Source organism: Balaenoptera ricei, chromosome 12 (genome assembly GCF_028023285.1).
Source record: "Balaenoptera ricei isolate mBalRic1 chromosome 12, mBalRic1.hap2, whole genome shotgun sequence".
NCBI lineage: Eukaryota > Metazoa > Chordata > Mammalia > Artiodactyla > Balaenopteridae > Balaenoptera > Balaenoptera ricei.
Genome location: NC_082650.1, coordinates 39,819,242 through 39,846,942, shown reverse-complemented (window position 1 = coordinate 39,846,942; position 27,701 = coordinate 39,819,242). Strand labels below are relative to the sequence as shown.

The following is a 27,701-nucleotide window of genomic DNA, read 5'->3' as shown; positions in this document are numbered from 1 at the left end:
CATTCCCACTGACAGTATACAAAGGTTCCCTTTTCTCTTCATCCCTCACCAACACTTGTTGGTTCGTTTTTTTGTTTTTTTAGGAATAGCCATCCTAAAAAGTATCAGGTGATATCTCATTGTGGTTTTGATTTGCATTTCCCTGGTGATCAGTGATGTTGAGCACCTCTTCACATACTTGTTGCCCATTTGTATGTATTCTTTGGGAAAATGTCTAATCGAATCCTTTGCCCATTTTTTAATTGGGTTGCATCTTTTTGCTGTTGAGTTGTGAGAGTTCCTTATGTATTTTAGATATTAATCCTTTATCAGATATGTATTTGCAAATATTTTTATTCCATTAAGTTGTCTTTTCATTCTGTTGATTATTCTTTGCTGTGCAGAAGCTTTTTAGTTTGGTGAATTAGCTTTACTTGTAGTAGTCATTTCACTGTGCATGTGTGAATATATGTTAAATCATCATGTACACCTTAAATATATACAATTTTAGTTTTAAAAAATAAAAAAAAGAGAAATCTGAAGATAAGGTAGGCAGCTAGTAGTCTCCATGAATACATTTATTAATTTTTACCTGTATGACTTCTGGGGTTTTTTATGTGATGCTTTCAAAAGCTTGGTTATAAAGAGTGAGGTAGCTTTGAGTTAGCATTGAGCTTTTGTTTTTTCCTTCCAAATGGAAAGTTTATTAACTAATCCTTTTCCCTCCTAATTTTTCCTCCTGATTTGAATGCTGCCCTTACTTATTACCTATTAAATTCTCAAATAGATTTGCTGCTGCTTCTGTTCTCTCTAGTCTGTCCATTCAGCTATTTGAGTATCCCTTCTTTAGTACCAAACTCTTGTAGACACTATAATTCTGTTGTCTGTGTAAGGTAGGGTTAACACCTCTCTCTCCATTGTTTTCAGTATTTTCTTGCCTATTTGTTACATAATTTTTATGAAATGAACTTTAGTATCTAATATTTGGTTGTGTTAGCATCTATTCACCTTGTCTCCAAAAACTTTTTTTTAATTGAGAGAGAAGTCAATGCACTGGTTAACTTAATTAGACTTGACATCTTTACAACACTGTCTCTCTGTAGTTTAATATTTCCTTAAAGGTCTTGTGTAGTCTTAAAATTTATTTTTAGATACTTGATATTTTTCTGTTGTTGGAGTTTTTTATTCCATTTTAGTTTTAGGTTTTTGTAAAATACATATATCTTAAGATTAACCATTTTAACCATTTTTACGTGTACAGTTCAGTGACCTTAAGTACATTCACTTGTTATGCAGCCGTCACTACCATCCATCTCCAGAATGTTTTTCATTTTCCCAAACTGAAACTTCATACTCATTAGACAGTAATTTCCAATCCCCTCCTCCTTAGCCCCTGGTAACCATTCTACTTTCTGTCTTTTTGAAGTTGAGTATTCTGGATACCTCATGTAAGTGGAATCATACAGTATTTGTCCTCTTGTGACTAGTCTAACTTAGCATAATGTCTTTAAGTTTCATCCACATTGTAGCATGTGTTCTTTCTTTTTAAGGGTGAATAATAGTCCATTGTATGTATGTACCACATTTTGTTAATCCATTCATCTGTCAGTGGACGTTTGGGTTGCTTCCATCTTCTGGCTATTGTGAATAATACTGCTGTGAACATCGGTGTACAAATATCTTTTTGAGCCCCTGCTTTTAATTCTTCTGGATCTATATGTAGAATTTTAGGATCATTTAGTCATTATGTGTTTAATTTTTTGAGGAACGACTGTACTGTTTTCCATAGCAGCTGCACTATTTTATATTCCCACCGGCAGTGCAAAAGGGTTCCAGTTTCTCCACATGCTGACCAATACTTATTTTTTGGGTTTTTGTATTTTTTTTTTTTAATAGCCATCTTAATGAGTGAAGTGATATCTCATTGTGGTTTTGCTTTTCATTTCCCTAATGATTAGTGATGCTAGGCATCTTATGTGTTTATTGAACATTTGTGTATCTTTTTTGGGAAGAAATATCTATTCAAGTCCTTTGCCCTTTGCTAATCGGGTGGCTTGTTTTTCGTTGTTGTTGAGTTGAAGTTTTTTTTAATGTATGTTATGGGTATTAACCCCTTATCAGATGTATGATTTGCAAATATTTTCTCCGATTTTGTGGGTTACCCTTTCATTCTCTTGATAGTGTTCTTTATGCAAAAGTTTTTAAGTTTGAGGTAGCCTCATTTGTGTGTTTTTGCTTTTGTTGCCTTTGCTTTTGGCGTTATCCAAGAAATTTTTGCCAAATCCGTTGTCATGAAGCTTTTCCCCCTTGTGTTTTCTTCTAAGACTTTTATAGTTTTAGCTGTCACGTTTAAGCCTTTGATCTGTTTTGAGTTGATTTTTGTATATGGTATAAGGTAAGGAGTCAACTTCATTCTTTTGCTTGTGAGTATCCAGTTTTACCAGCATTGTTTGTTGAAAAGGCTGTTCTTTTTCCATTGAATTGTCTTTTTTTTTGGCTGAGTTGGGTCTTTGTTGCTGCGCGCGGGCTTTCTCTAGTTGCGGCGAGCAGGGGCTACTCTTCGTTGCAGTGCGCGGGCTTCTCGTTGCAGAGCACGGGCTCTAGGCGTGCAGGCTTCGGTAGTTGTGGTACGCGGGCTCAGTAGTTGTGGCTCGTGGGCTCTAGAGCGCAGGCTCAGTAGTTGTGGCGCGTGGACTTAGTTGCTTCACGGCATGTGGGATCTTCTGGACCAGGGCTCAAACCCATGTCCCCTGCATTGGCAGGTGGATTCTTAACCACTGCGCCACCAGGGAAGTCCCTCCATTGAATTGTCTTGGCATCCTTGTCAAAAATTCTTGGACTGTATATATGAGGGTTCATTCCTGGGTTCTCTATTCTGTTCCATTGATTGGTCTGTTTTTATGTCACTACCATATTATTTTGATTATTTGAGAAGGAAATTTCAAATTGTTTATTTTTTATATGGAAATACACTAGTGACTATTTTTTTAATTCTTATTTTATATTGGAGCATAGTTGATTAACCATGTGTTAGTTTCAGGTGTACAGCAAAGTGATTCAGTTATACGTGTGTCTATTCTTCTTCAATTTCTTTTCCCATTTATGTTGTTACATAATATTGAGTATAGTTTTCTGTGCTATACAGTAGGTTCTTGTTGGTTATCTATTTTAAATACAGTAGTGTGTACATGTCAATCCCCAAATCCCTATCTATCCCTTGCCTCCCACCCTTCCCCCGGTAACCGTAAATTTGTTCCCTGAGTCTGTGAGTTTGTTTCTGTTTTGAAAATAAGTTCATTTGTATCTTTTTTTTTTTTTTTGGATTCTGCGTATAAGCAATATTGTATGATATTTGTCTGATTTACTTTACTTAGTATAGTAATCTCAGGGTCCATCCATGTTGTTGCAAATGGCGTTATTTCATTCTTTTTGATGGCTGAGTAATATTCCATTGGGTATATGTACCACATTTTCTTTATCCATTCATCTGTCGATGGACATTTAGGTTGCTTCCATGTTTTGGCTATTGTAAACAGTGCTGCAGTGAACATTGGGGTGCATGTAATCCTTTCAAACCATGTTTTCTTCTGGATATATACCCAGGAATGGGATTGCTGGATCATATTGTAGCTGTATTTTTAGTTTTTTAGGGAACCTTCATAGTTTCCCGTAGTGGGTGAACCAATTTACATTCCCACCAACAGTGTAGGAGGCTTCCTTTTGATCCACACTCTCTCCAGCATTTATTGTTTGTAGGTTTTTTGATGATCGTTGTTCTGACTGGTGTGAGGTGATATCGTCTGCCCATTTTTTGATTGAGTTGCTTGTTTTTTTGATATTGAGCCCCATGAGCTGTTTGTAAATTTTGGAGTTTGCAAATATTTTCTCCCGTTCTTTGGTTTGTCTTTTTGTTTTGTCTGTGGTTTTCTTTGCTGTGCAGAGGAATTTAATTAGGTCCCATTTGTTTATTTTTGGTTTTATTTCCATTACTCTAGGAGATGGCTTGAAAAAGATATTGTTGTGATTTATGTCAAGTGTTCTGCCTATGTTTTCTCTAAGAGTTTTATAGTATCTGATCTTACATTTAGGTCTTTAATCCATTTAGAGTTTATTTTTGTGTATGGTTTTAAAGAGTATACTAATTTCATTTTTTTTTACAGGTAGCTGTCCAGTTTTCCCAGCACCATTTATTGAAGAGACTGTCTTTCCTGTATTGTATAGTCTTGTTTCCTATGTTGTAGATTAATTGACCATAGGTACATGGGTTTATTTCTGGGCTTTTCTATCCTGTTCCATTGATCTATATTTCTGTTATTTTGCCAGTACCATACCATTTTGATAACTGTAGCTTTGTAGTATAGTCTGAAATCAAGGGGCCTGATTCCTCCAGCTTCATTTTTTCTTTCTCAAGATTGCTTTCGTTATTCAGGGTCTTTTGTGTCTCCACACAGATTTTAAGATTTTTTTTTGTTCTAGTTCTGTGAATAACGCCATTGGTAATTTGATAGGGATTGCATTGAATCTGTAGATTGTCTTGGGTAGTATAGTCATTTTGACAATATTGATTCTTCCAATTTAAGAATATGTTATATCTTTTCATCTGTGTCATCTTTGATTTCTTTCATGAATGTCTTACAGTTTTCAGAGTACAGGTCTTTTGTCTCTTTAGGTAGGTTTATTTCTATGTATTTTATTCTCTTTGTTGCAGTGGTAAATGGGATTTTTAAAAAATTTTTCTTTCTGAACTTTCGTTATTAGTGTGTTAATTAGTAGCTAGATATCTTACTGAATTCTCTTGTGGTTTTTCAGTTGATTGTACAAAGATATAATTATGTTTATTGATAAAATATGACTTTCAAATTTTATCTTATTTTTGTCTTAATTGCATTGGCTTTAAAACATTGTTAAGTAATTATACTAGTTACATACTGTATTTTATTTGTTTTTGATTAGAAGAATGGAAATCTTTCTAATATTTAACTATAAAGTTTGATGCAGCTTTTGGTTTGATACATACTCCTAACTTTTGAGATTGACATCAGAAAGTTTAATTGCAGTTTGGAGCTTAATTGAAATTTGTAACTTAATTGCAGTTTGTTTTTGCTGCTATTAACAGGAATAAAATGATGGTCTGAAGGTGTCATGGAAGGACTGCCAAGTTTTGGGGTTCATATGTATCACCTAATTTCAGAGGATCTTAACTAATTGACGTTTTCAATTTTTTTCAGAATGGCCAAAGTTTTCTGGTTTTGGATGAACAAAGATTTGCAAAAGAAATTCTTCCCAAATATTTCAAGCACAATAACATGGCAAGTTTTGTGAGGCAACTAAATATGTGTAAGTATGGACAGCAATTTAATTGGAGTACTGTCATCAGTCACTGATTAAACCATTTCCCCCATTAGGTTGATAAAGGAAAATATATTCCATAGAAGCACCATTAATTTTTAAAGCTTTTACTTTTGTCTATTTAAAATTTTATTCAGAATCTGAATTTTGAATCTTTTTCAGATGGTTTTCGTAAAGTAGTACATATTGACTCTGGAATTGTGAAGCAAGAACGAGATGGTCCTGTTGAATTTCAGCATCCTTACTTCAAACAAGGCCAGGATGACTTGTTGGAGAACATTAAAAGGAAGGTGAGCTATTGTTAACATGATTTAATTAGGGCATTAACATGTAGTATACTTGGCCAAGACATATTTCATTTGTTGAACTTAAGAAGGTACTGAAATACACAGGTTTTCTTGTTGGGACAACTTAAACTAATAAAGCTTTAATTATTTTGTCCTCTATTTTTTTTTTCCTCTGCGCTCAACTGTATGGAGGGCTCAGTCTTTAAACACTTTTTAGAGGAAAGGAAATGTTTACATTCTGACTTAGGATAAGGAGTCATCTATATTGTGATAGCTCACTCCTTATAATTTAGCTTAAAAAACATAAGTTCCTACTAGAAAGTCAGCTGTCTGGAGGGCCTTTTTCTTTAGTTCACTGCTGAATATCTAGTGCTCAGAATAAGTCCCTTATATATAGTAGGAATTTAATAGTACATTTTTGAATGGATGATATGTTTTGCTGAAATAAGATATTTTGACTAAATTCACAAGGTGGGGTGGGGGGCGGTAAAAGGGTAGTGGGCCATGAAAGAACATGGTCTTAGCGTGCAACTATTCTACATAAATTTAATTAAAAGTGGAATGCAATAATAAATAGGCTTGGGGAAATTACAGGGAATTTGACAGAAGGAAATGAAAACAAAAAAAAAGCCCTTAAGTTGCTCCTGCTCATGGAAACTTTTCCACATTAAAAATATATAAATAAACTGATTATTCCTTATCCTCTCTTTGAGCTATGAAGTCTATTCTTTTCCTGGGCTTTTGGAAGTAAATCTCACTTCCTGGACAGGCTACAAAAACGTCTTATAACAGGGAAGTTTTGAATTATAATCATGGTGTTTAGTATTTGTTTAATTTCCTACATTTACTTTTTGAAAGGTTTCATCTGCAAAACCAGAAGAAAATAAAATTCGTCAGGAAGATTTAACAAAAATTATAAGTAGTGCTCAGAAGGTTCAAGTAAAACAAGAAACTATTGAGTCCAGGCTTTCTGAATTAAAAAGGTAAAGTATTATTTCCAAATATAATCCTAATATGGGGGTTGGTGTGTATGTGTGTGTTGAGGTTTGGAGGTTGGTGCTTTAAGTACCTAGATTACATTGTTGAAGCCAGGATCAAAAGCCTTTTTCTTAAGTATTGATTCCCTTTATTTTTTATTTGTAGCCATAGACTTTACCCCAATATTGTATTTTCATGATGGTGTCGAAAGAATATATAAACCTGGTCAGTCAAAACAATTTGATACACAAGTGTTACTGATGAAATAATAGATCATTAAGTTGGTGTAGGAAACTATGATTCTACTTAGGTTGACTTTCATATGTTTACACACATATGAGGACCACAAACCATACTACAGGGACTTCTCTGGACCCAGTGGTTAAGACTTCACCTTCCAGTGCCAGGGGTGTGGGTTCGATCCCTGGTTGGGGAGCTAAGATTCCACATGCCTTGTGGCCAAAAAACATAAAAAAACAAGCAATATTGTAACAGATTCAATAAAGACTTTAAAATTAGTCCACATAAAAAAATCTTTAAAAAAAAAAATACCACATACGTTACCTAACTTTTCTTTCTTAGAAGTTTCTTAGGACATTTTCTATGTGGCCTATCTTTTAGGAAAAAGTAGGACACAAAAAATAGGGAAAAAAGGACACTAGAGACTTGTCCTACTTGATACTTACTTTACATAGACTTGGGAAAGTGATATTCAAACCTTTTATCTACAGAAAAGTGCTGTATTTTGTTTTAGTACAATTTTTGGCACCGTTATCCTAATGCCACAGTAACAACTTGTGTATAGAGTAGACCTATATTTCTCTTCTTAGTAAGTACTTGGAATTCTCTTACAGTAAATAGGCACCAAGGTCTTAAGAGTAGTTATTTTATGTATTGTCTGTCCCATTTCAATTGTGGGACGTTAGTTTAGCTATTCTTAACTCAAGTATCTTCATTGAGAGTAACCTTGGACTTTGATTCCCTTTTTCAATAAGCCTTAATTTGAAGCTTGCTTGTTTTGCATGTTTTATTTAAGCACTTATGTTGGTTTACTCTATGTATCTTGTGTCTGTTGAAGTGCCCTTTGACCCAGTTCCTTGAATCTCAGGTTTAGCTTTTAAGGAGTGGGATCCCAAATTCATCCTGTAAGTCTTAGTGGTAACCATTCTCCTACTTATCTTTAGTAGGCAGATGACAGTATCTTTATATTTCTGAGTCAGAAAAAGTACAGTAGTTATTCAGTAAGTATCAGAATCTTATTTTCTGTGCCCTCTATATTTAAATTCAGTCTCTTTTGTAATAGTTTGGATTGAGGAAGATGGCTTTTGTGTAAATTAACAAAAGAGCAAAAATTAGAGCATTTAATAGAGGAATTATCTTTCAGGCCTTCTCAAAATTATCATTGCTGCTAACATTTAATAACTGCAATTTCAATAGAAGGTGGTGAATGAAAAAAAAAAACTATTACTGCTGGGCATATAATTGGTTTGTCATGTATTTAGATATGCTTTTAAAAAAACACATTTTTAAATATGCTTTAAAAAAACCAAACATTTATATGCTTGTGTTTGAGACAGATCTTTAGACAGTTTTAGAGTCTTATAGACTTTAGCTCGACATCAATACTTAACCAAATTGTCTGTGTGATCTTGGGTAAGTCTTCTCAGTTCTCTGAGTCTGTCTTCTCATCTATAAAATAGAGATAATTCCTTTCTTGACAGATTTTAGAGAAGTTTAAGTAATATACATAAAATGTTTAGAATAGTGCCTGGCATAGCAAGTGTTGGGTAAATGTCATTTCCCCTTTAAGAATCGTTTCCTAAGCACAAGTCCTGAATTCACATGGTAGCTGTAGTTGAAAAGTTAGCTTATTTTTTAAACAAGAAGTAATGAAGCAGATTGTCAGAGGAGTAAATGGCCTACTATGTATGGATGTAAGCATAAATCTTAAGTTTTTGTGCATACATTGCCATGAGTAGAAGATACTACAGTTAGGAAGGAAGGATTCTGGAGTTGTGTCAAGGTTAGTTGCCAGTCTGTGTAATTGAACCAAAGTTTTCCTAGTCTCATAAAGATATATAGTAAAAACTAGTTCAAGTCTGGTATTCTTAATTAAAGATATTGAGGTCTGGCTTGTCTGACTGAATTTTTTTATTTTTATTTTTCATAAATGATAACATAGTGAGAATGAGTCCCTTTGGAAGGAGGTGTCAGAATTACGAGCAAAACATGCACAACAGCAACAAGTTATTCGAAAGGTAAGCTTTTTTCTCTGTGACTGTAATCTGCATTTGTTTAATGAGTACCATTTGTGACCCCCCCAGAAATCTCTATTCAGTAGTCAGTGATTGATCTTAGTTTCTTATGTATTGGGCACACAGAAGTAAAACTATGAAATCAAACAAATTAAGCCAAGTGTTACATATTCTTTGTAATAAAAAAAATTTCTTATTAGCTAAATGTAGTCATTCCATACCTCCAGATAATGTTTCGTTAACTTTTAGTAAAATATTTTTGCCTGATATAACAACTTTATTATACTTCATTCTTGGTAGTATAATCAATATACTACCAATTTCTTAACATTTTATATAAAAGACATAGCTTTACTGTGTGGGATTTTTTTTTTGTTTTTTGTCTTACTATTTTTTATTCTAAAAGGCATAGATATGGTCTTGGAAGATAAATGACTAATATTTTCAAGTCAATCGATCAAATTATGTGTTCAAAAAAATGAGTTATAAGTGTATGCCACTATTAGTATGTGCAGAAAAGCAGTTAATGTAGTGTTGTAAAATAAATCCTAGATTTTAGTATATAAGCTGAAAATTACTGGGGGAACAGAAAATCTCTCTGCTGCAATTGTGTCCTTGTGATTTAATCTTCTCATATCAGCTTTCATATGTTAATAAGAGGTGAAACATAAAAGTAATTAAGGCAGCTATTTTTTGCTCATGAGTAAACTGGACTAAGTTTAAGCAACAGGTTTTATGGGGGCAGGGAGGGTGGGAGAGCTTCAGTTTGTTCCTAGTCAGAGGCCGTTAGCTAAAAATAGTGTTATGACTGAAAGGATATGGGTGTAGTGGAGCAGGCTTAGAACACAGAGATGAATGGTAGCTGTAGCCTTTGGCCCATAGTCAAAACAGATATACTGATTTTTAAAAATAAGTATGCAAGTGAAGGTTGAATGTAGGATTCAACTTTAAGTGTTTAGTCCAAGTACATGTATTTTTAAAACTTCCATAGTTGATTCCAACTTGAAGCCCTGTTTAAGAATACCTGATTTTAAATGATAGGTTTACCTTAACCTGTGCTTTATTTTTAAAATCTGTTTATCTTTTTCAGAAAACAATGTTATGGTTAAATATCAACTCACAGTACTCCATAATTTGTTGGGGTTTTTTTCTTGAAAGCAAGGATAGTTGGTAAAATACTTATTTAACATTTCAGTTTTTCATGAAAGCTAACATTCTTTCTGCTCAAATTTGAGTTTGAATCTATGTGTTTTAGTGGGGTTAGGGAGTTTACGTAATGCATGATGACAGGCGATAATTTTTTCTCTATTCCTGGAATTTGTTTCTAACTCTACCATTTACTGTTTGGCCTTGGATTAATTGGAATAATATATGGGAGGTGTCTGTTATAGAACTTGTCAGCTAAAGAAGTCCAGTGATGTAAATGTTAAATGCCTCATCTTCTCCTTCAGGAAACGAACTCTAAAACATAATGCCAAAGTGTCAAAAGAGACCTGAAATACACAGCAAATTTCAGGAGAAATTTAGCCAGAGATTCATGTTCTTGTAAATTCAGCCAACTAATGTTTTAAGAATTTTCCCTAACACTTTTTTATAAATTAACAAAAGTAATTGGACTATTTCATAGATACCTTTAAGGTTAAATGTTGTCTTTTCATCAGCTGTCAGCATTTTCTTTTGAATAAGCAATTTAGTGGCTAACCTCCTTTTCATAGACTCTAATGCTGTCTAACTATTCAACTAAAATGTCTATATTTTTCTCCATGGCAAAGTTAATACTGATTGTAAGGCAAACCATTTAGTAGCCTCGTTTAGAGGAGAATGTACAATATTAAAGCTATACAATGTGTATTTTCAATGGACAGTTCTCTATTTTAATTACGTAATTATATTTCATAAAGCTTGTACAAGGAACTCTTCTGCAGAGTCTAAATTGTCATCAGTCACTTGGCCTTTATTCATAACATCTCAGTGATATACTGCTGCTTTTTTTTTAAATAAATTTTTAAAAAAAATATTTATTTATCTTGGGCTGCCTCGGGTCTTCATTGCTGCATGCAGGCTTTCTCTGGTTGTGGCGAGCGGGGGCCACTGTTTGTTGTGGTGCGCAGGCTTCTCATTGCGGTGGCTTCTCTTGTTGCGGAGCACGGGCTCTAGGCGCACAGGCTTCAGTAATTGTGGCACGTGGGCTCAGTAGTTGTGGCTCGTGGGCTCTAGAGCACAGGCTCAGTAGTTGCAGCGCACGGGCTTAGTTGCTCCGCGGCATGTGGGATCTTCCCGGACCAGGGCTCAAACCTGTGTCCCCTGCATTGGCAGGCGTATTCTTAATCACTGCGCCACCAGGGAAGCCCCTATACTGCTTTTAATAGTTTACTTTTTTAACTCCTTTAGGCAGTATAATTTCAAGGCATACCCTAAACCAGTGGTTCTCACATTCACATCAGTATCACCTGGAGGTCTTGCTAAACAACACATGTTGCTGGACCTCATCCTCAGCATTTAAGATTCAGCAATTCTGGAGTGAGGCAGAGAATTTGCATGTCTAAAAAGCTCCTAGGCCAGTGCTGCTGGTCCATGGACCACACTTTAAGAAACACTATCATAAAATATGAAGGATTGTTTGCATGTCTTGATCTGTTTAATAGTCTTTTTCTAAATTTAATCAGACTTTGAAGATTAAATCAGCTTCCCGTGATTGTCAGCAGGAAGCTTTGACAGATGTTCAGTGTCTCAATAATAATTTTTCTAGAGTTAGCCAATAAACTTTTTCTAACTTGAAAATATTAAGATCTATTCTGAGAGAGTTGGCAATTTCTTTTGCCTCTAATTGTATTACCTGGTATAAGAAAAATATCTGTCAAACATCAGTTTTCTTTTCTGCATCATAATCTTCTTGAAAGAATTTTAAGTAAAAATAGGGATCTGTATCCAGGCATGCTTGGTACTTATCATCAAGACAAATAATTGAACTGAATATTTGATAGATAAATAGATGGATGGGTGGGTAGGAAGCTAGATATATAGATAGATATATGGGTAGATGGATGTCCTAGGTACCTCTATATCTTAGGTAGCAGCAACTTTATCACAGGTTGTTCTTCTGCCTGGATGCTGGTATATTTCTTTAAATATCATTGTAAGATGCATCCAAATTTAAAATGTTAATATGTGAGAAATTATGTGACTTAGAATAGAGGACATACAGTACCTGAATTAATTTTATAAGACTTGTAATATAGACTAAAGAATTAAGAATCTATGATGGAGTATTTCTTATTTATATTTTCCTTTTAGATTGTCCAGTTTATTGTTACGTTGGTTCAGAATAACCAACTTGTGAGTTTAAAACGCAAAAGGTAAGATTTTATGATAATACATTTTGACCTATCTATAGACAACCAGACATGTTAGAATTTAATCCTGAATGGTCTACATTTGCTGAGTATATGCGTGTTGTCCCAGATGAACAGTCCTCCCTTGTTAAATTATACTTCTAACATTTCAAGAGTGGTGGTGTTTCCTACTATTGTCATCTTGCTGTTTTTGAGAGATTAGGATAGCCTAAATGGTCGTTTTACATACATACGGTTTATAAAGAGTTCATCTTCCATTCACATTAGCAAATTATTGTAGCATTAGAAGGCCTCAGTGAGAGAAACTCTTAAAAAGAGGATGCATGCTGAAAACATAAAAAAATTTTTGATATCTCATGTTTAATCCACTCACAAGGGTCTTTAAAAACCTGTACATTGGCCATGAGTTGTGATACCCATAAATGTCAGTAACTACCTTTGTCACAATTAAAACATAAGGAAAACAGTGGACAAAGGAATAAGTAGAAGGAGAAAAAGATTATCTTGTAAGGCAAAGGATTTTAGCAGAGCTTGGTTATACTTAACAGCTTATGCTGTAGAATTAACTCTACTTCCACTGAGTCTTTGTGATATTACCTACTTTTTACTATGTAAGTACCATAAAGAGTTATATAGTTCAGTCAGCAATGAAGTAGATTTGGGGAGAGTAATTTATAGTGTTTATTATAACAAAGATAACACAGAAGAATGGAGAAATAAAAGCCGTAGATACACTCATCCCCCATACCCCTCCAAAGAGGTAATCGTTTTTAAGAGTTTCTTGTGTACTGAAATTTTTTATTCATTATTAAAATGAGTGTGTTATATGTGGCTAAATTATTAGAAGCAATTTAAACTCCATGTATGTTTGCTCACTGAACTTCATGTATATCTTCTGATTTTCAGACCGCTACTTCTAAACACTAATGGAGCTCAAAAGAAGAATTTGTTTCAGCACATAGTAAAAGAACCAGCTGATAATCACCATCATAAAGTAATTTTTAAAATTCTGTTTTATATTTATTATCTCAAACTAAATTTTATTACAGCAGTATGTCATGCATTTGAAAAAGTTTAGTGAATAATGTAACTGTTCACCCTCCAGCTTTTAAAAATCATGACATTTTTTATCATTTGCTTTAGATTATTTTAAGAAATAAACTATTACAAATATAGTTGTCTCAGTTGCCTGTTCCCAAGTTCATTTTTCTCTCCCTCTCCAGTCTCCCCTGTCACCCAGAGATAAATCACTATCTTGAATTAGTATATATCATTCCCATGGCTATTTGATGTGTGAATCCATGAACAATATTTGGTATTATTTTGCATATGTCTAAGCTTTTTATAGATGATATTATTTTGTACATATCATTTTGCAGTGTGGCTTCTTTCACTTGGTCTTGCTTTTGAGATTTATTAAACATAGAGATTTAGTTGATCTTAACTACTATATGAGATTAATTGAATATTATGATAATGTAATTATGCACTTGTCCATTGGTTATTTTAAGTTGTTTCCAACTTTTATTATAAATGTGTACAGACCTAGACTCTTTTACTGTAGCAATTTCAAAAAATATTTTTGTTTACCTTCATTTTTTCACAAGCTCTCTGGATAAATTGTCAAACTTATACCCAGTGGCAATTAGTTGAGTCCAGACTTTTTTTTTTTTTTTTTTTTTTTTAATATGAGGATATATAAGACCAACCGTCTTTTTTTTTTTTTTTTTTTTTTTTAAAGCACTTTTCTTTTTTTTTTTATAGCTACTTTATTTATTTATTTTATTTTATTTTTGGCTGTGTTGGGTCTTCGGTTCATGCGAGGGCTTTCTCTAGTTGAGGCAAGTGGAGGCCACTCTTCATCGCGGTGCGGGGACCGCTCTTCATCGCGGTGCGCGGGCCTTTCACTATCGCGGCCCCTCCTGTCGCGGGGCACAGGCTCCAGACGCGCAGGCTCAGTAGTTGTGGCTCACGGGCCCAGCTGCTCCGTGGCATGTGGGATCTTCCCAGACCAGGGCTCGAACCCGTGTCCCCTGCATTAGCAGGCAGATTCTCAACCATTGCGCCACCAGGGAAGCCCCAGACTTCTTTTAATACCTGATTATCATTGTTACTTTCAAATCTTAGAATTCTAAATACTGCTTTAGATTTATTATTAAAGTATTGAGATTTTTGTTCTCAGGCAAGTCAGAGTTAACCTGACATCTGGTTCCTCTTCCCACTGTTTAAATAATCAAGCATACCTGTTTTTAGGATTGAAGACTCATGTAAATGGGTGAAGATTTCTTAATTTATCTTGATTTACATCTTTTGCCTCTGTATTATCTAGAGTTGAAATTGATAGAATTTTCTATTATAATAATGACTTTAGTTTGCTTTGGAGAATTGAATGTTTTTTTATTAGTGTATCCATAGTCTGAATATAGCTGTAGCTGAATTAAGAAAAATAATAATTGCTAAAATGCCAGACTGACATTTAGCTGTGGAATAGTTGAAGTGTTTATTTCCCCCTATTAAAGAAACCATTTAATGAGTAAGAATAAAACATGGCGTCAAACAGAGTAGCTTAAGATGAAATAATCCCCATCAGCCCAGTGGCCATCTGGTTATGTTTGAGATTTCTGATGAAGTCCTAAGACTTTTTTACTCTTTGGGTATAAAAAATACTTTAAAATTTGAAGATCTTTTCATAGAAACATTCTGAGGCATGTCATCTTTAAAGTCCCTTACAGTAAAAGAAATAGTTAAGTAGCATGCAGATAATACATCTCATACCTCTGTAAATTGGTACTTCTAATACCAGTTTAGTGTATTAAGTCCCATAAGGGCAGAAAACATATCTGTTTTGCTTACCATCGTATCTCAGTGCCCAGGTAACATTTTTTAAATGGTATGTTGTTTGGTAGTCAAAATAATTTCATTTTTTTGATATATTTTCTACCTGATTTTTTAGGTTCCCCACAGTAGGACTGAAGGTTTAAAGCCAAGGGAGCGGATTTCAGACGATATCATTATTTATGACGTTACTGATGATAATGCAGATGAAGAAAATATCCCAGTTATTCCAGAAACTAATGAGGATGTTATATCTGATCCCTCCAAGTAAGGAGATTGTGAAATAAAATTTTTGAAAATATTACTCTTTTTTTATCAGAGATCTAAATTTAAAACTACTTTATTCTTTGATAAACTAATATCTGATTCATATTTTAATTATTGAACTGAAAAATTAAGCCAAATTATTCAAGCACATAACCGCCCTCCCTCCAGCAAAAAGACTCCCAGCAAAAAGTCATGAGAATTAATTCTTATTTTTAAAGTTTGGAGTTAAAGACCTTTAATTGATTCTTTGTGGTCTTATATTGTATGAAGTATCAATATTTTTCATTAAACTACACACCCAAGAAAAGCCTTTTGACAGGTGGTTTTGGGAGAGAGTTTCCATGGAGAGTGACTGGATAGGGTGAATTTATTGAATTAGTCTGAGAATGTAATTGGTTTTTTCTCATATTGCTGATCTAGCTGTAGCCAGTACCCTGATATTGTCATTGTTGAAGATGACAATGAAGATGAATATGCACCTGTCATTCAGAGTGGAGATCAGAGTGAACCAGCCAGAGAATCCCTAAGTTCAGGCAGTGATGGCACCAGCCCTCTTATGTCTAGTGCCGTCCAGCTAAATGGCTCATCTAGTCTGACCACAGAAGATCCTGTGACCATGATGGATTCCATTTTAAATGATAACATCAATCTTTTGGGAAAGTGAGTCTCATCTAAAGGTTGTCTAAATTTATTTGCTTTCTTTGTTTACTTCACATGTTCTTTTTCTCTTTGAATGATTTTCCTTTCAGGTTATGAACCTGTGTAGTCAACCTTTCTGTTCTGGTTAGTGCTGAGCTCTGCAAATGGTATTTTGAGAAAGATTTAATTATTCCAAGAGCAGTCTTGGGATTTTCTTGTCAATTCCTCAGATTTCTGTAATGAAATACTTCTTTTTGAATGTCTTAAAAGTGTGTGTGATTGTGTGTATTTGTGTTTTTATCAGGACTGTGGAATAATACAATCTCTATGAAGGAACTTATTTTATAGCAAAAGAAAACTAGAAGTTAGTAGCAATAACCAGTAGTAAGAGGTTAAACATTTTATAATTTATAGTATAGAGGAAAAAGATAAATCAGACTGGGTTATTGCAGAACCTTTTTTCTTTAAATACTGAAGTTTTGTATAAAGTCTGTGGGTTCTCAATTAACCAAGTTTTTTTGAATCCTAAATACTGAATAGGATCTCTTAAGGTTAAGAATTGGTAAGGATTCAGCAATTGCTAGGAATATTTTGCCTAGCTAGACTGCAGTGTGATTTTAAACATAAAAGCAAAGAAACCTAATATTTGATTTTTTTAAAATCTTTTTTCCTTAGGGTTGAGCTGTTGGATTATCTTGACAGTATTGATTGCAGTTTAGAGGACTTCCAAGCCATGCTGTCAGGAAGACAGTTTAGCATAGACCCAGATCTCCTGGTCGATGTAGGTACTTTGAATATTCTTTGTTGTACCGGCAGTTTGTGTATTTATGTATAGTATTTATAAATCAATGCATCGTATTCTTGAATTCTACACTGTTTTTGCAGTTTATTTTTTTAATTGAATGGTTTTGTTTATTAGAATGAACAGATGGGTTCAGGACAGTGAAGGAGGGTGATCACTATTCGTCTCTGAGTAGAAGTTCAGTTAATCCCTGTGTAACAACATATCAACTCTGTTCAACAGTACTATTAAATCCAGGTCTTGTCTGGACTTGTTGCTGTGTTATGTTTTGCTCTAGAGTAAATTGTCATTGAATAGAAATCAGTGGAAATAGTATAAATAATTAGCCAGGAAACAGCATGGAGGCACTTCCTAATACTTTGGGAATTAATGTTTTTCAGTCAAATGTATTATATGTTATTATATTTAAAAAATTTTTGTATTGAGTCCTAAGATTCCCCTATTCCAGTCCTCACCACCACCTATATGAACTTGATTCCTATGTTATCTGGACTTTGAATCCTTGTCTATCATTTCTGGTACTAACCTTGCTCTCTTTTCTCTTGTTCCTACCACTCCTCTCTCTCTTACCTAAAGCTTTCTATGTGGCCTGGTCTCATCCAGATGAATCTTGTTGTTTCCCCTATTTCCATTTCCTGTTGTGAACATTTTCTGTTGTGTTCTTTTTCTTGAAAAGTTTTGTTGTTCTTTGTTTTGCATTTTTTCCCTTAAAATACAGCTTCTCTCACATCAGAAGATTCTACAGTTTGTCAGTGTCACATGACTGTTATTTTTCCTAAATCATCAGTGCCTCACAGGATGGATTTCACCTTCTTTGAAGATTTCCTTTCCATGTTACTCTCTTAAATGAATTCAACATCCATGTTAATGACCTATTTGGACTTGTTTAACAGTAACTTGACAGCCCTTCTTGATTCTATCAGTCTTTGTCCCCAGTCTGAATCCAGAGACCTTTTAGAATATCTCTCCCTTAGATCACTAAGAAGGAAATAAAATCCTGTAATTCTGACTCTCTACAAATCCCCACAGTCTTCAAGTAGGTCATTTTAATTTAACTTTGGAACAGTTATCACATTCTTTTGTCCTCACGACCTTATCCAGCCAACACTTCCCTATTCACAGAGCATAATTCACCATGCCCTGGTACTCTCATCAGCTGTGGAATCTCATATCCTTTCTTCTTAGAGGAAGTACTTCCTTTTTAAAGCCAGTTTGTACACCTGCCCCCCGCCTCTCTGTTTTTCTCTATCTTTGATCTTTTCCAACTGCCTTCAGTGGGTACAGATCATCTCCATTTTGATGTGTTGCTCTGCTCATTTACCATTCTGCTTCTCTAATCCTTTCACTACAAAACTGTAGAAATGAGTGGCTGTATTCATTACTTTTTTTTTTCACTCTATATTTCTTTTGAAACCCTGGATTGTCTTGCTTATTTACTCGAAGCCTGTGCTGTCTTGGTATATCCACTGTAAGTAGCCTGCAGCTTTTTTTTTTTTTCTTTTTTCTTCCTCCAAATTAAGCCACTGGGCTAGTGGAAGAAGGTTTGTTTTGAATCAGACAGATTTGGGTTCCATTTTTGGCTCATGTTACTTACTAGCTAAGTTATTAATCTTGGGAAAGTTAACCTCTCTTGCTCAGTTTCCCCATCTGTTAAATATGGCTGATGCCTGACATGAAGGGCTTTTGTAAGGATTATAAGTAATTAACACTATTACTATTGAACACTATTGATTTTCTACTATAGAACTTTTCCTGGTGATTTTAAAGGCACTGGACCTCTTTGTTCTCTTCCTATCTCCCTAACCATTCTGTTTCCTCTAAGAGCTTTTCTTTTTCTTGCTGTCTTCTACTTGTGGATATTCCCCAAGGTACCCAGTCTTTTATCCTGTTTTTGCCTACCTCTCTTCTTTTTTCTATCCTGCCTCTCTGGAGGGATTTTGGCTTGTAGGATTGCTCTCAAATGTATATTTCCAGCTCTTAATATTTTTTAAAGTAACCTTTGCTTGAATTCTAATTCCATGCCTTTGGGATCATCAGTTAGATCTTGCCTTAAATTATTTGTGTTTAACACCAAACCTTTGTTTATTTTCTAAACTAGCTACCTTTTTAAGCTTTATTTTCTGTAGTGGTATCAGACTTCTGTTTACCCACACAAGATAGTAATCACAGTAATCTTGGTTTCTTTATCTCCTTGTTCACCAAGCCTGTGTATTTCCCAAAATAACATTCACAAACCATCCCTACTTTCTGTTGGGTTGGCCAGAAAGTGCCTTCGGTTTTTAAGTAAAAATAAGACAATTTTTCATTTTCACCAAGAACTTTATTGAACAACATATATTCACCGTTTTGTTCCACTACCTTCTGCCATTTTTCATACACCTTCGTAATTCCATCTTCCCAAAACTTTTTATCTTTTTGAGCAAAGAATTATTCCAGGTACCTTTTACAGTCTTCCAGGGAATTGAATATTTTTCCATTAAGAGAATTCTGTAAAGATCAAAGTAAATGGAAATCTGAAGGTACAATATCTGGTGAATATGGCTGATGAATCCAAACTTCCCAGCCAAGCTGTAACAGTTTTTGCCTGGATATCAAAGAAACATGTGGTCTTGCATTATCCTGATGGAAAGATTATGAATTTTCTGTTGACTAATTCCGGATGCTTTTTGTCAAGTGCTGCTTTCAGTTGGTCTAATTGGGAGCAGTACTTGTTGGAATTAATCATTTGGTTTTCAAGAAGGAGCTCATAATAGAGGACTCCCTTCCAATCCCACTATATACACAACATCACCTTTGGATGAAGACAGGCCTTTGGTGTGGTTGGTGGTGGTTCATTTCACTTGCCGCATGATCTCTTCTGTTCCACATTATTGTACAGTATCCACTTTTCATTATTGTATGGTATCCACTTTTCATCACAATTTGTTTTAGAAAGGAATGTTTTCGTTACATTTAAGTAGAGAATCGCATGTAGAAATATGTTCGAGAAGGTTTTTTCATTTACCATATGTGGAACCCAAACTTCTAAGCGATTAATATATATATTAACATAACAAACTTCATAGTGACTTTCAATGCTCAATTTGAATATTTTGAATATGTCAGCTATCTGCCGCATGGTATAATGTTGTTTGTTCTAATTAATGTCTCGATTTGATCGCTGTCAACTTCAACTGGTCTACCCAACCGTGGAGCATGGTCCAGCGAGAAATCTCCACGAAACTTTGCAAACTACTTTTGACACGTTCAGTCAGTCACAGCACCTTCTCCATACACTGCACAAATCTTTTTGTGCGTTTCAGTTGCGTTTTTACCTTTCTTGAAATAGTGAAGCATAATATGCTGAAGATGTTGCTTTTTTTCTTCCCTCTTCAATATTAAAATGACTACATAAAAATTCACCAATTTTAATTTTTTTTTTAAATACACGCTGATATGACAGCTGTCACAATACAGTCTAGCAAGATTGTTTCAAATGAAGTTAAAGACAACTAAGTGCTACTAGAGCCATCTTACAGAAAAACCAAACGAACTTCTGGGCCAACCCAATATTTTCACTGTTGCCTCTCTCATCTAAGACCTTTATTGTTTATTGTTTCATCCTTGAATTATGGGGTATTTTCATAAATAAAAAATCTACCCATAGGTTGCCTTGTTCTCTGAGATGGCAAAGATGGTAAGAACATGTGGGAGTCTTAAGTATGCTGAGAAGCTCATGGGTTCTTGCTGCAGAGTTCAGTGCAAGTGACCCAGTGTGGAATCAGTAGGAGAGACTTGACCTTAGAATTCAACCGTGTCAGCTCCTCATACATGATCTATTTTCCGACTTCAGACCATGTGTCTGCTGGGAATGCATGAAGGTATCCCTGAGTCAGTGGGCAGAGGGATTGGGGCAAAGAAGGAGTGAGGAGTTTATACTGCTGGTCCTCCTCAGATGCCACTCTCATTAGGGACAAAATCTGGTCAGACCTCTGAGGCAAGTACAAGCTGAACTGGTAGAGATTGGCAGTGATGTATAGTTACCTACTCTTAAGAAACTGAGTCTCTTCCTCTTCATGGATCAGTAGGTGGTATGAAAGGAGGAAAAGTTAATGAAAGGAAAAGAAGATCTGGGGATATTTTTAGGGCTACAATGAATGTGGAACTTGAAGGAGAGGAATCAGTGTTTAGAGAGGGTGGAGGAGCCTCTCTGCATTTCATTGTATCCTGCAAACCATTTGGTGTGCTCATTCTCTTAAAATGCTTCAGTCAGTATATTTCATTACTCAGGCCACTCCCAAGTCTCTTATTGCTGACAGAATGTCCTGTCCATTCACTGGCCTTGCCTTACCTTTTGAACCTTATGTATACAACTTACTATTCAACTCAGAACTTCTGCATTATTTGGACTTGTCATCTTATTTGTAGAACTTACCTCACAAGCATTTCTTTCTCTCTGTTGTTGCTAATGCTGTAACAATGTACTCCTTCATCCTCTCCTTTCTAAGTCCTAACCATTCTCCAGGAACTACATGTCACATAGTTTTATCAAGACTTTTTGTTTCATCTGAGGGACGGGGTGTGTGTGTGTGTGTCTGTTTTCCTTTCTCTTAGCTCCTTAGTACTTTTGAGCCCCACCATCCATTATTATTGTAATACTGGATTGTATCTGATCATATGTTGCTATTTGACGTTGTTCTTATTTTGCCTTTTAGATTGTAAGCTCCTGGAGAGCAGGAATAGTGTCTTCATCTTGTATTCTTCATGATGTCAATTATTTCTTAGATGCTCAATAAATCCCTGTGGACTGGATGACTTTGAAGCTTATGACATAAACAAAAGTTATGTTTGTGAAGTGGCTGGTCTGAGGAGTGCAGTAAGCAATAGGCAGTGGTCTTTGCATTCATGGCTTCCCTTGCTAGGTGAGGTGAAAAGAACCAACACGGAGTTAAGCCATTTGGTCAGAGGGCTCTACTTGAGGTGTAATTTAGGAACCACTGTCATAGAGCAGATTCTAGAAATGTATCACGTAATTAGCAGGTAGTCAGTGAAGGCTCTTGTCAGGGCAAGGGACTCAGCCTTGGGTGCCATTTAAGGCCAGAGGCTTTTAGGGAGGAAAAAATAAAGGAAATGAAGGAGAGGGGAGGTGGGGAAAACCACCATTTGTCTCAAGTGATTTACCTTACTACTTTATAGAATAGAAATTCTTAAAACAGCTAATGCATGGGCTTGCTTGCTCTGCTTTTGTTCGTTTTTCTTTCCGCTTTCCTGCTTTTCTCTTCCAAACTTGTTTTACTATATGGAAACTTCCTAGTGCAGGAGCTACATCTCTTCACCCAACATGGCTGTATAAAAATTTTGAACACACAGTTAATTTTTTAAAAATATTTTTTAAACTTATCATCTTTCTTGTTTGGTCTTTCAGCTTTTCACTAGTTCTGTGCAGATGAATCCCACAGATTACATCAATAATACAAAAGTAAGTTTTAATTTGTGTTGCTCAGGACCCGTAGCTGTAAGAATTTGAAAACAGTCCTAGTAAGTAGAGAGCAGTATCACTCCCAGTTACAAAAAACATTTTATATTCTTACCTAGTACATGTGATCAAGATAATAAAATTCTAGATGAAAAGTTAGCTTTTGGTTATGGGGTGAATCATTGCCCAGTTCTTCTGTGCCTTGTGCTATTAAGTACCAGTGTGAAATCAGCCCTCAATGTGCTGGGAGATAAACTGACTAAATTTGGCATATTCAGGTATATCACTGAAAAAAATTATTAAAATATGATTTCTTCATGTTCTGTGTCTTCATTTTACATTCTTATTCCATCTATAAATAACTTCTCAGCATTTTTTATTGAAAATTTAAGGGTACCCATATTTTAAAATAAGTTCCTTCATTTTATTAGCATACAGTAAAAGCACAGGGATTTATACTATTTGTAGGTAAGGTGAGTTGAAACAGTGAAGTATGGATTTTGGACTTTTTCTTTAAGTAATTGTTTTATTTTCTTAAATGTATAGTACCTGCAGTTAGGATTAGCAGATGTTAACAAATTTTTTAGAACTGGTTTTTAATGAGTAATAAGAACAATGTGAAGTTGTTAGAGCAGACATTTAGAAATCATTCTGTTTCGTTGTGTAGCTTATTGTCTTGAATAGGTATATACTTCATTTATCTTGTATTTATACCAAATTGTTCTGTAATCCCTGTTTTTCGTTGAATGAAAAGGTACATCAGGTCCCCTGAAATGTGTACAAATTCTAGATTAGTGGAATCAAAATTTAATTTTTATTTGTGTTCTTTATAGTAAAAAATGAACACATATTAAATAAATATGAGGTATTAGAGTGAGGAGGTGGAATTTTTCTGACCATTGTCATGTGTGAGGATGGCCTGACCACATTTTCTACATTTTCAAAGTTATAGCCTGGGTAACTTAAAGTTGAAGGAATTTGTGAATTTTTGAACTAGAAGGTTGATTATACATTCAGTATTTGGATGATTTATATCAGGGGTTGTCATACTTTTTCTTTGAAGACTAAATATTTTTGGTTTTGCATGAAGCCAGGTGTTCTCTGTCACAACTAGTCAACTGCAATTGTAGTGCAAAAGCAGCCGTAGACAATACATAAAAGAATGAGTATGGCTGTGCTTCTGTAAAACTTTACTTTCAGAAACAGACAGGATGCTGAATTTGGCATTTGGACTATAGTTTGGCTAGGTTTATATTATAAGAATCTGTGGACCACGTCAGTACTGTGTTTCAGTAAATATATTATTGAATGTTAGACCTTAAGTTGAATAAACCCATATCATGCATTCATTTAGTGAATGTGCTGTACTGTTTGTTTATTGTTAGACATTGAGTTGTTCTCTATTCTTGAATCATCTCCTGTTCCCAGAAGCTTTTAGAAATAGCAGTTAAACATCAAGTTTACATATTGCTCTATAGTACTATAGAAAAATCAAAATTGAGAGTGATTTTTTTATCATAGTTTTAGAATCTAGATTGTTTTTAAATAATTGACACATCAGCTGTCATTCCCTTGCTCATGGCAGGTATTATGTGACATGTATTACAGCACTCTTTACTAATGAGTCAGGATGCCTTATACTCCTCACTGTAGCAGTCTAAGTGGTCACTACTAATAAGCAACAATTTGTATGGGAGATGAAACCCATTTGTCATCCTGGTTCTCATATGCTTTAGAATAACAACAGTGGCATCCTTGGAAAATACCTATTTTAGGAAGTAGAAAAATACAGAAGGTATTATTTCATTAATGTTTATTTATTGTGAATGCTAAATGAGAAATATTTTAATGTAAATTTTGGGGGAAGTTTAAGTAGTTTTTATTATGTCTTGGAGTCATTATTATCTATGAAGCCTGGAAACTTGTACTGCTTAATTTTGTGATGACTATCAGGGAAATTATAGGAATTAGTATGTTTGTTACATCATATATAATTTACAAGCATGCAGATATCTGGGACTCACAGCTATTCAGGAAAAATTGTGAACCTCAGCACCTCAGTTTGAACATCGTTGAAAAGAGCACTGAAGACCTTAACATTTAAAGATTAATCCCCTTACAATCAGATGTAAGGAGAGAAGACAGTGGTTGAAAGAAGCAATTTAAATGACAGAAAAGAATTGAAAGAGCCAAAAAAGGAAATGAAGAAACACCACCTCAATTTTGAGGCTTCCAAATATAGGGATAAATAGTTTGAAGGATGTTATCCTGAGTTACTGTAAACGTGTTCACTTATGCTAAATATTCTGTTTGTGAGTGAAAAGAAATGTGTAATACGTTTTAAATCAAAGCTGTTTAAAATGAATTTAATTGTTTAAAGAATTATCTCTTCATTAGCAATTAGAAACTAGCCATCTTTGATTCATTACCATCTTCTACTCTTGTCAAATTCTGTCTGTTCTACTGTTGAAACGCTCCCTCCTTTTTGTACTTAGTGTCATCCTAGTTTAGGTTCTTTGTTTCATCCACCTGATGACAGCAGTAGTTTTCTTAGCCAGTTTCATTACCTCTACTCAAATCTCTTTCTCTCCCTAGTTCATCTTTCCTGATGCTCCCCTTTCCCATATATTTCAGAGAATGTACCAATATTCTTATACTGTACCAGTTTTTAATTTTTTGCTATTTTTCAGGAACATATAAAATGTGAGACAAGTATTTTTATATTATTTTTTCTCTTTTAGTCTGAGAATAAAGGATTAGAAACCAAGAGCAATGTAGTTCAGCCAGTTTCAGAAGAGGGAAGAAAATCTAAACCCAAAACAGGTAGGTATAAATGTAGTATTAGTTTTTTTAAATAAAGATTTCTATGTAGAAACTGGGGGCCAAGGAAGGTTTTGCCATGCTTAACAATTGAACACAGATTTGTATTAGTCTGAGTTCTATGCATAACGTATCAAGGTTCCAGCATATAAAGGAAATTGAATTGGTGTATTAATAGTTCTTAAAGATTGTCATTTTTTCCCCCCTGTTTAACTTCAGGAGAACTGAAAGAACCCTCAGTTCTTAATTGTTGAATAAAAGTATACATTTTCTGACTTGTACATTTTTAAATTTATTGACACAAAGTGTGATATTTCTTGTTTGGCTATATAAGGGTAATGATTGCCGCATATGCACATCTGCTTCTGTTTTTTCCACCATATAGCTTGAACTCTATATAAGCTGGTGATAAAAGACCAGTCTTCTTATCTTTGTTATAGATAAGCAGCTTATACAGTACACTGCCTTTCCACTTCTTGCATTCCTCGATGGGAGCCCTGCTTCTACTGTTGAACAGGGGAGTACAGCATCATCAGAAGTTATGTCCTCTGTAGATAAACCCATAGAAGTTGATGAGCTTCTGGACAGCAGCTTGGACCCAGAACCAACCCAAAGTAAGCTTGTTCGCCTGGAGCCATTGACTGAAGCTGAAGCTAGTGAAGCCACACTGTTTTATTTATGTGAACTTGCTCCTGCACCTCTGGATAGTGATATGCCACTTTTAGATAGCTAAATCCCCAAGAAGTGGACTCTACGTGTATATATTCATCAAAATGATGAACTATTTATTTTAAAGTATCATTTGGTACTTTTTTTTTGTAAATTGCTTTGTTTCGTTTAATCAGATACTGTGGAATCAAAAGCACCTTTTGCTTTTCTCACTAACCACACACTCTTGCAAAGCTTTCAGATGTTACTCAGCTACGTAGGTACATACGATTTGATGCGTTAAATCACAGTATTGGCATATCTTTAAGTTGGATTCAAATGGCCATTTTTCTCCAATTACAGCAAATTGGATTTGTTTTTTACATGTATGTTCATTAACCCCAGTTAAACTTTTTGTTTGTTTGTTTTACTTGTTGATGCTGTCTTGTTTGCATTGAGTGTAAGTCACTATAACTAATGGTAGAACTCCTAAAGCTTCCTCTGTTCCAGTTGCTTTTATTAAGTATTTTTCACTTGGCTTCTTTATAAAACTGGGAACATAAAGTGCCTGTATCTTGTAAAACTTCATTTGTCTCTCTTGGTTCAGAGAAGTTCATTCATGTTCAACAGGAAAGGCAACATACACTTGAGTGCTTGCTGTCTGATGCAGTTGCAGCTCCATATACATAGAAAAAGGGGATGGGATGGTGTCAGCCCATCCACCTCACTGGACTAGTTTTAAGTAAAAGTTTTCGGGTTTGTTTGTGTTTTTTTGAAGCATACTATTTAGTAAAATAAATATAATGAATGTTGCGTACTAGTGTCTGTTATGTGTCTTCTTTGGAGGTGACATCCATGTGACAGTTTTTCCTTTTCATAGGAAGTAGACAGACTTAAACTGTAAACTTTATCTGTTGTCCATTATTCTTAATATGAGTCATACCAAGATCTTTGTGCCTCATCTCAGAGGATAGACTGTGTATTGCAACAAGGAAGAAATATAATGCCTCCAAATTTAAAAATTATGCTGGCTTGCTTTCTATGTTGCTATTAAAGAACTGAGAAAAGTATGCTTCCAATTGTCCCAAATTAGGTAAAGAACATTATCACTGGATGCCAAGGGCCTATAATTTTTGCCCTGAGAGAAGATAAGAGAAACAGTTAAATCACTTCTTTCCTTTGGAACACTTGCTCAGAAGAATTAGAGAGACTTAATGCAAGGCCAGGGCACTATCACTTGAAGAATTGTACCTTCAAGCAGAGGACTGAAAGCAGTGAGCTAGCATCTGAATATTTTATAGGGCTGCTTGATGAGGAATTGCAAAGACGGCCTTCCTGTTGGTTATAGTCTCTCAGTATCTTGGAACTTCTCTGTGATGTAAAATTTCAAATAAAGCGTAGCACAGAGGGATAAGAAACCCTTCCTTAGCAGATCCTAAAATACTTGGGTCTGACAATGGGATCTTGGTGAACTAATTTAAGAACCCAGAACAGTTTTCTGCGTAAGCTTTAGAGGTCACTTTCTTAGAGATTGTTAAGGTGCGAAGAGCTTAGAGACTGAGGAGAAGAGAGCTTCAGAGACTTTTTCTTTTTCGCTTCCCTTCCTCACTGTGGGATATGATTAAGTTTCTTCTCCTTTGGGGATAACTTGAGAAGTATTTAAAAAATAATTTTGAAAACCTTATACCTCCTAGTACTTTTTAAGGTGACATTTAAATTTTTTCATCTTAAGTATTCGGGAAGAATTTAGGATATTGTTAATACTGCCATTTTAAAAAATAGTTGTTATGTGCTTTTAAATGTATCTGAAAGAATCTAAATGCCATAGTGATTTGATGTTCTTCATCATCCATTCCACTTCCTCCAAAGAGTTTTATCCTACTTTTATTATGCGTGACAGTCATACATTGAAAATAATTGTTGCACTTCTCTGCAACTAAATTTGAAATTGCGTCCTGTAACCTTAAGATTCTAAGCATTAAAGTTTGTCTCCGATTATAAATACACAGTTGATCAAAACAGTATAAACGTATG

The 27,701-nt window shown here is 34.8% G+C and overlaps 1 protein-coding gene across 3 annotated transcripts in view; it reads left to right on the top strand.

Annotated features, from left to right (window-relative positions):
- HSF2 (heat shock transcription factor 2) overlaps positions 1–26,484 on the top strand; it is a 36,192-nt gene extending 9,708 nt beyond the window's left edge. Inside the window, exons 2-13 of one of the 3 annotated variants that reach the window (XM_059941316.1) lie at positions 5,208–5,316; positions 5,491–5,618; positions 6,474–6,598; positions 8,776–8,851; positions 12,143–12,204; positions 13,108–13,195; positions 15,155–15,303; positions 15,724–15,963; positions 16,618–16,723; positions 22,149–22,202; positions 24,941–25,022; positions 25,460–26,484. In XM_059941316.1, the coding sequence (XP_059797299.1) occupies positions 5,208–5,316; positions 5,491–5,618; positions 6,474–6,598; positions 8,776–8,851; positions 12,143–12,204; positions 13,108–13,195; positions 15,155–15,303; positions 15,724–15,963; positions 16,618–16,723; positions 22,149–22,202; positions 24,941–25,022; positions 25,460–25,752 (1,512 nt within the window). In that variant the 3' untranslated portion in view covers positions 25,753–26,484. Of the gene's footprint in view, positions 1–5,207; positions 5,317–5,490; positions 5,619–6,473; positions 6,599–8,775; positions 8,852–12,142; positions 12,205–13,107; positions 13,196–15,154; positions 15,304–15,723; positions 15,964–16,617; positions 16,724–22,148; positions 22,203–24,940; positions 25,023–25,404 lie in introns of all 3 variants that reach the window. The other 2 variants (XM_059941318.1, XM_059941317.1) reach the window with 2 other exon arrangements.
- Positions 26,485–27,701: the final 1,217 nt, after the last annotated feature.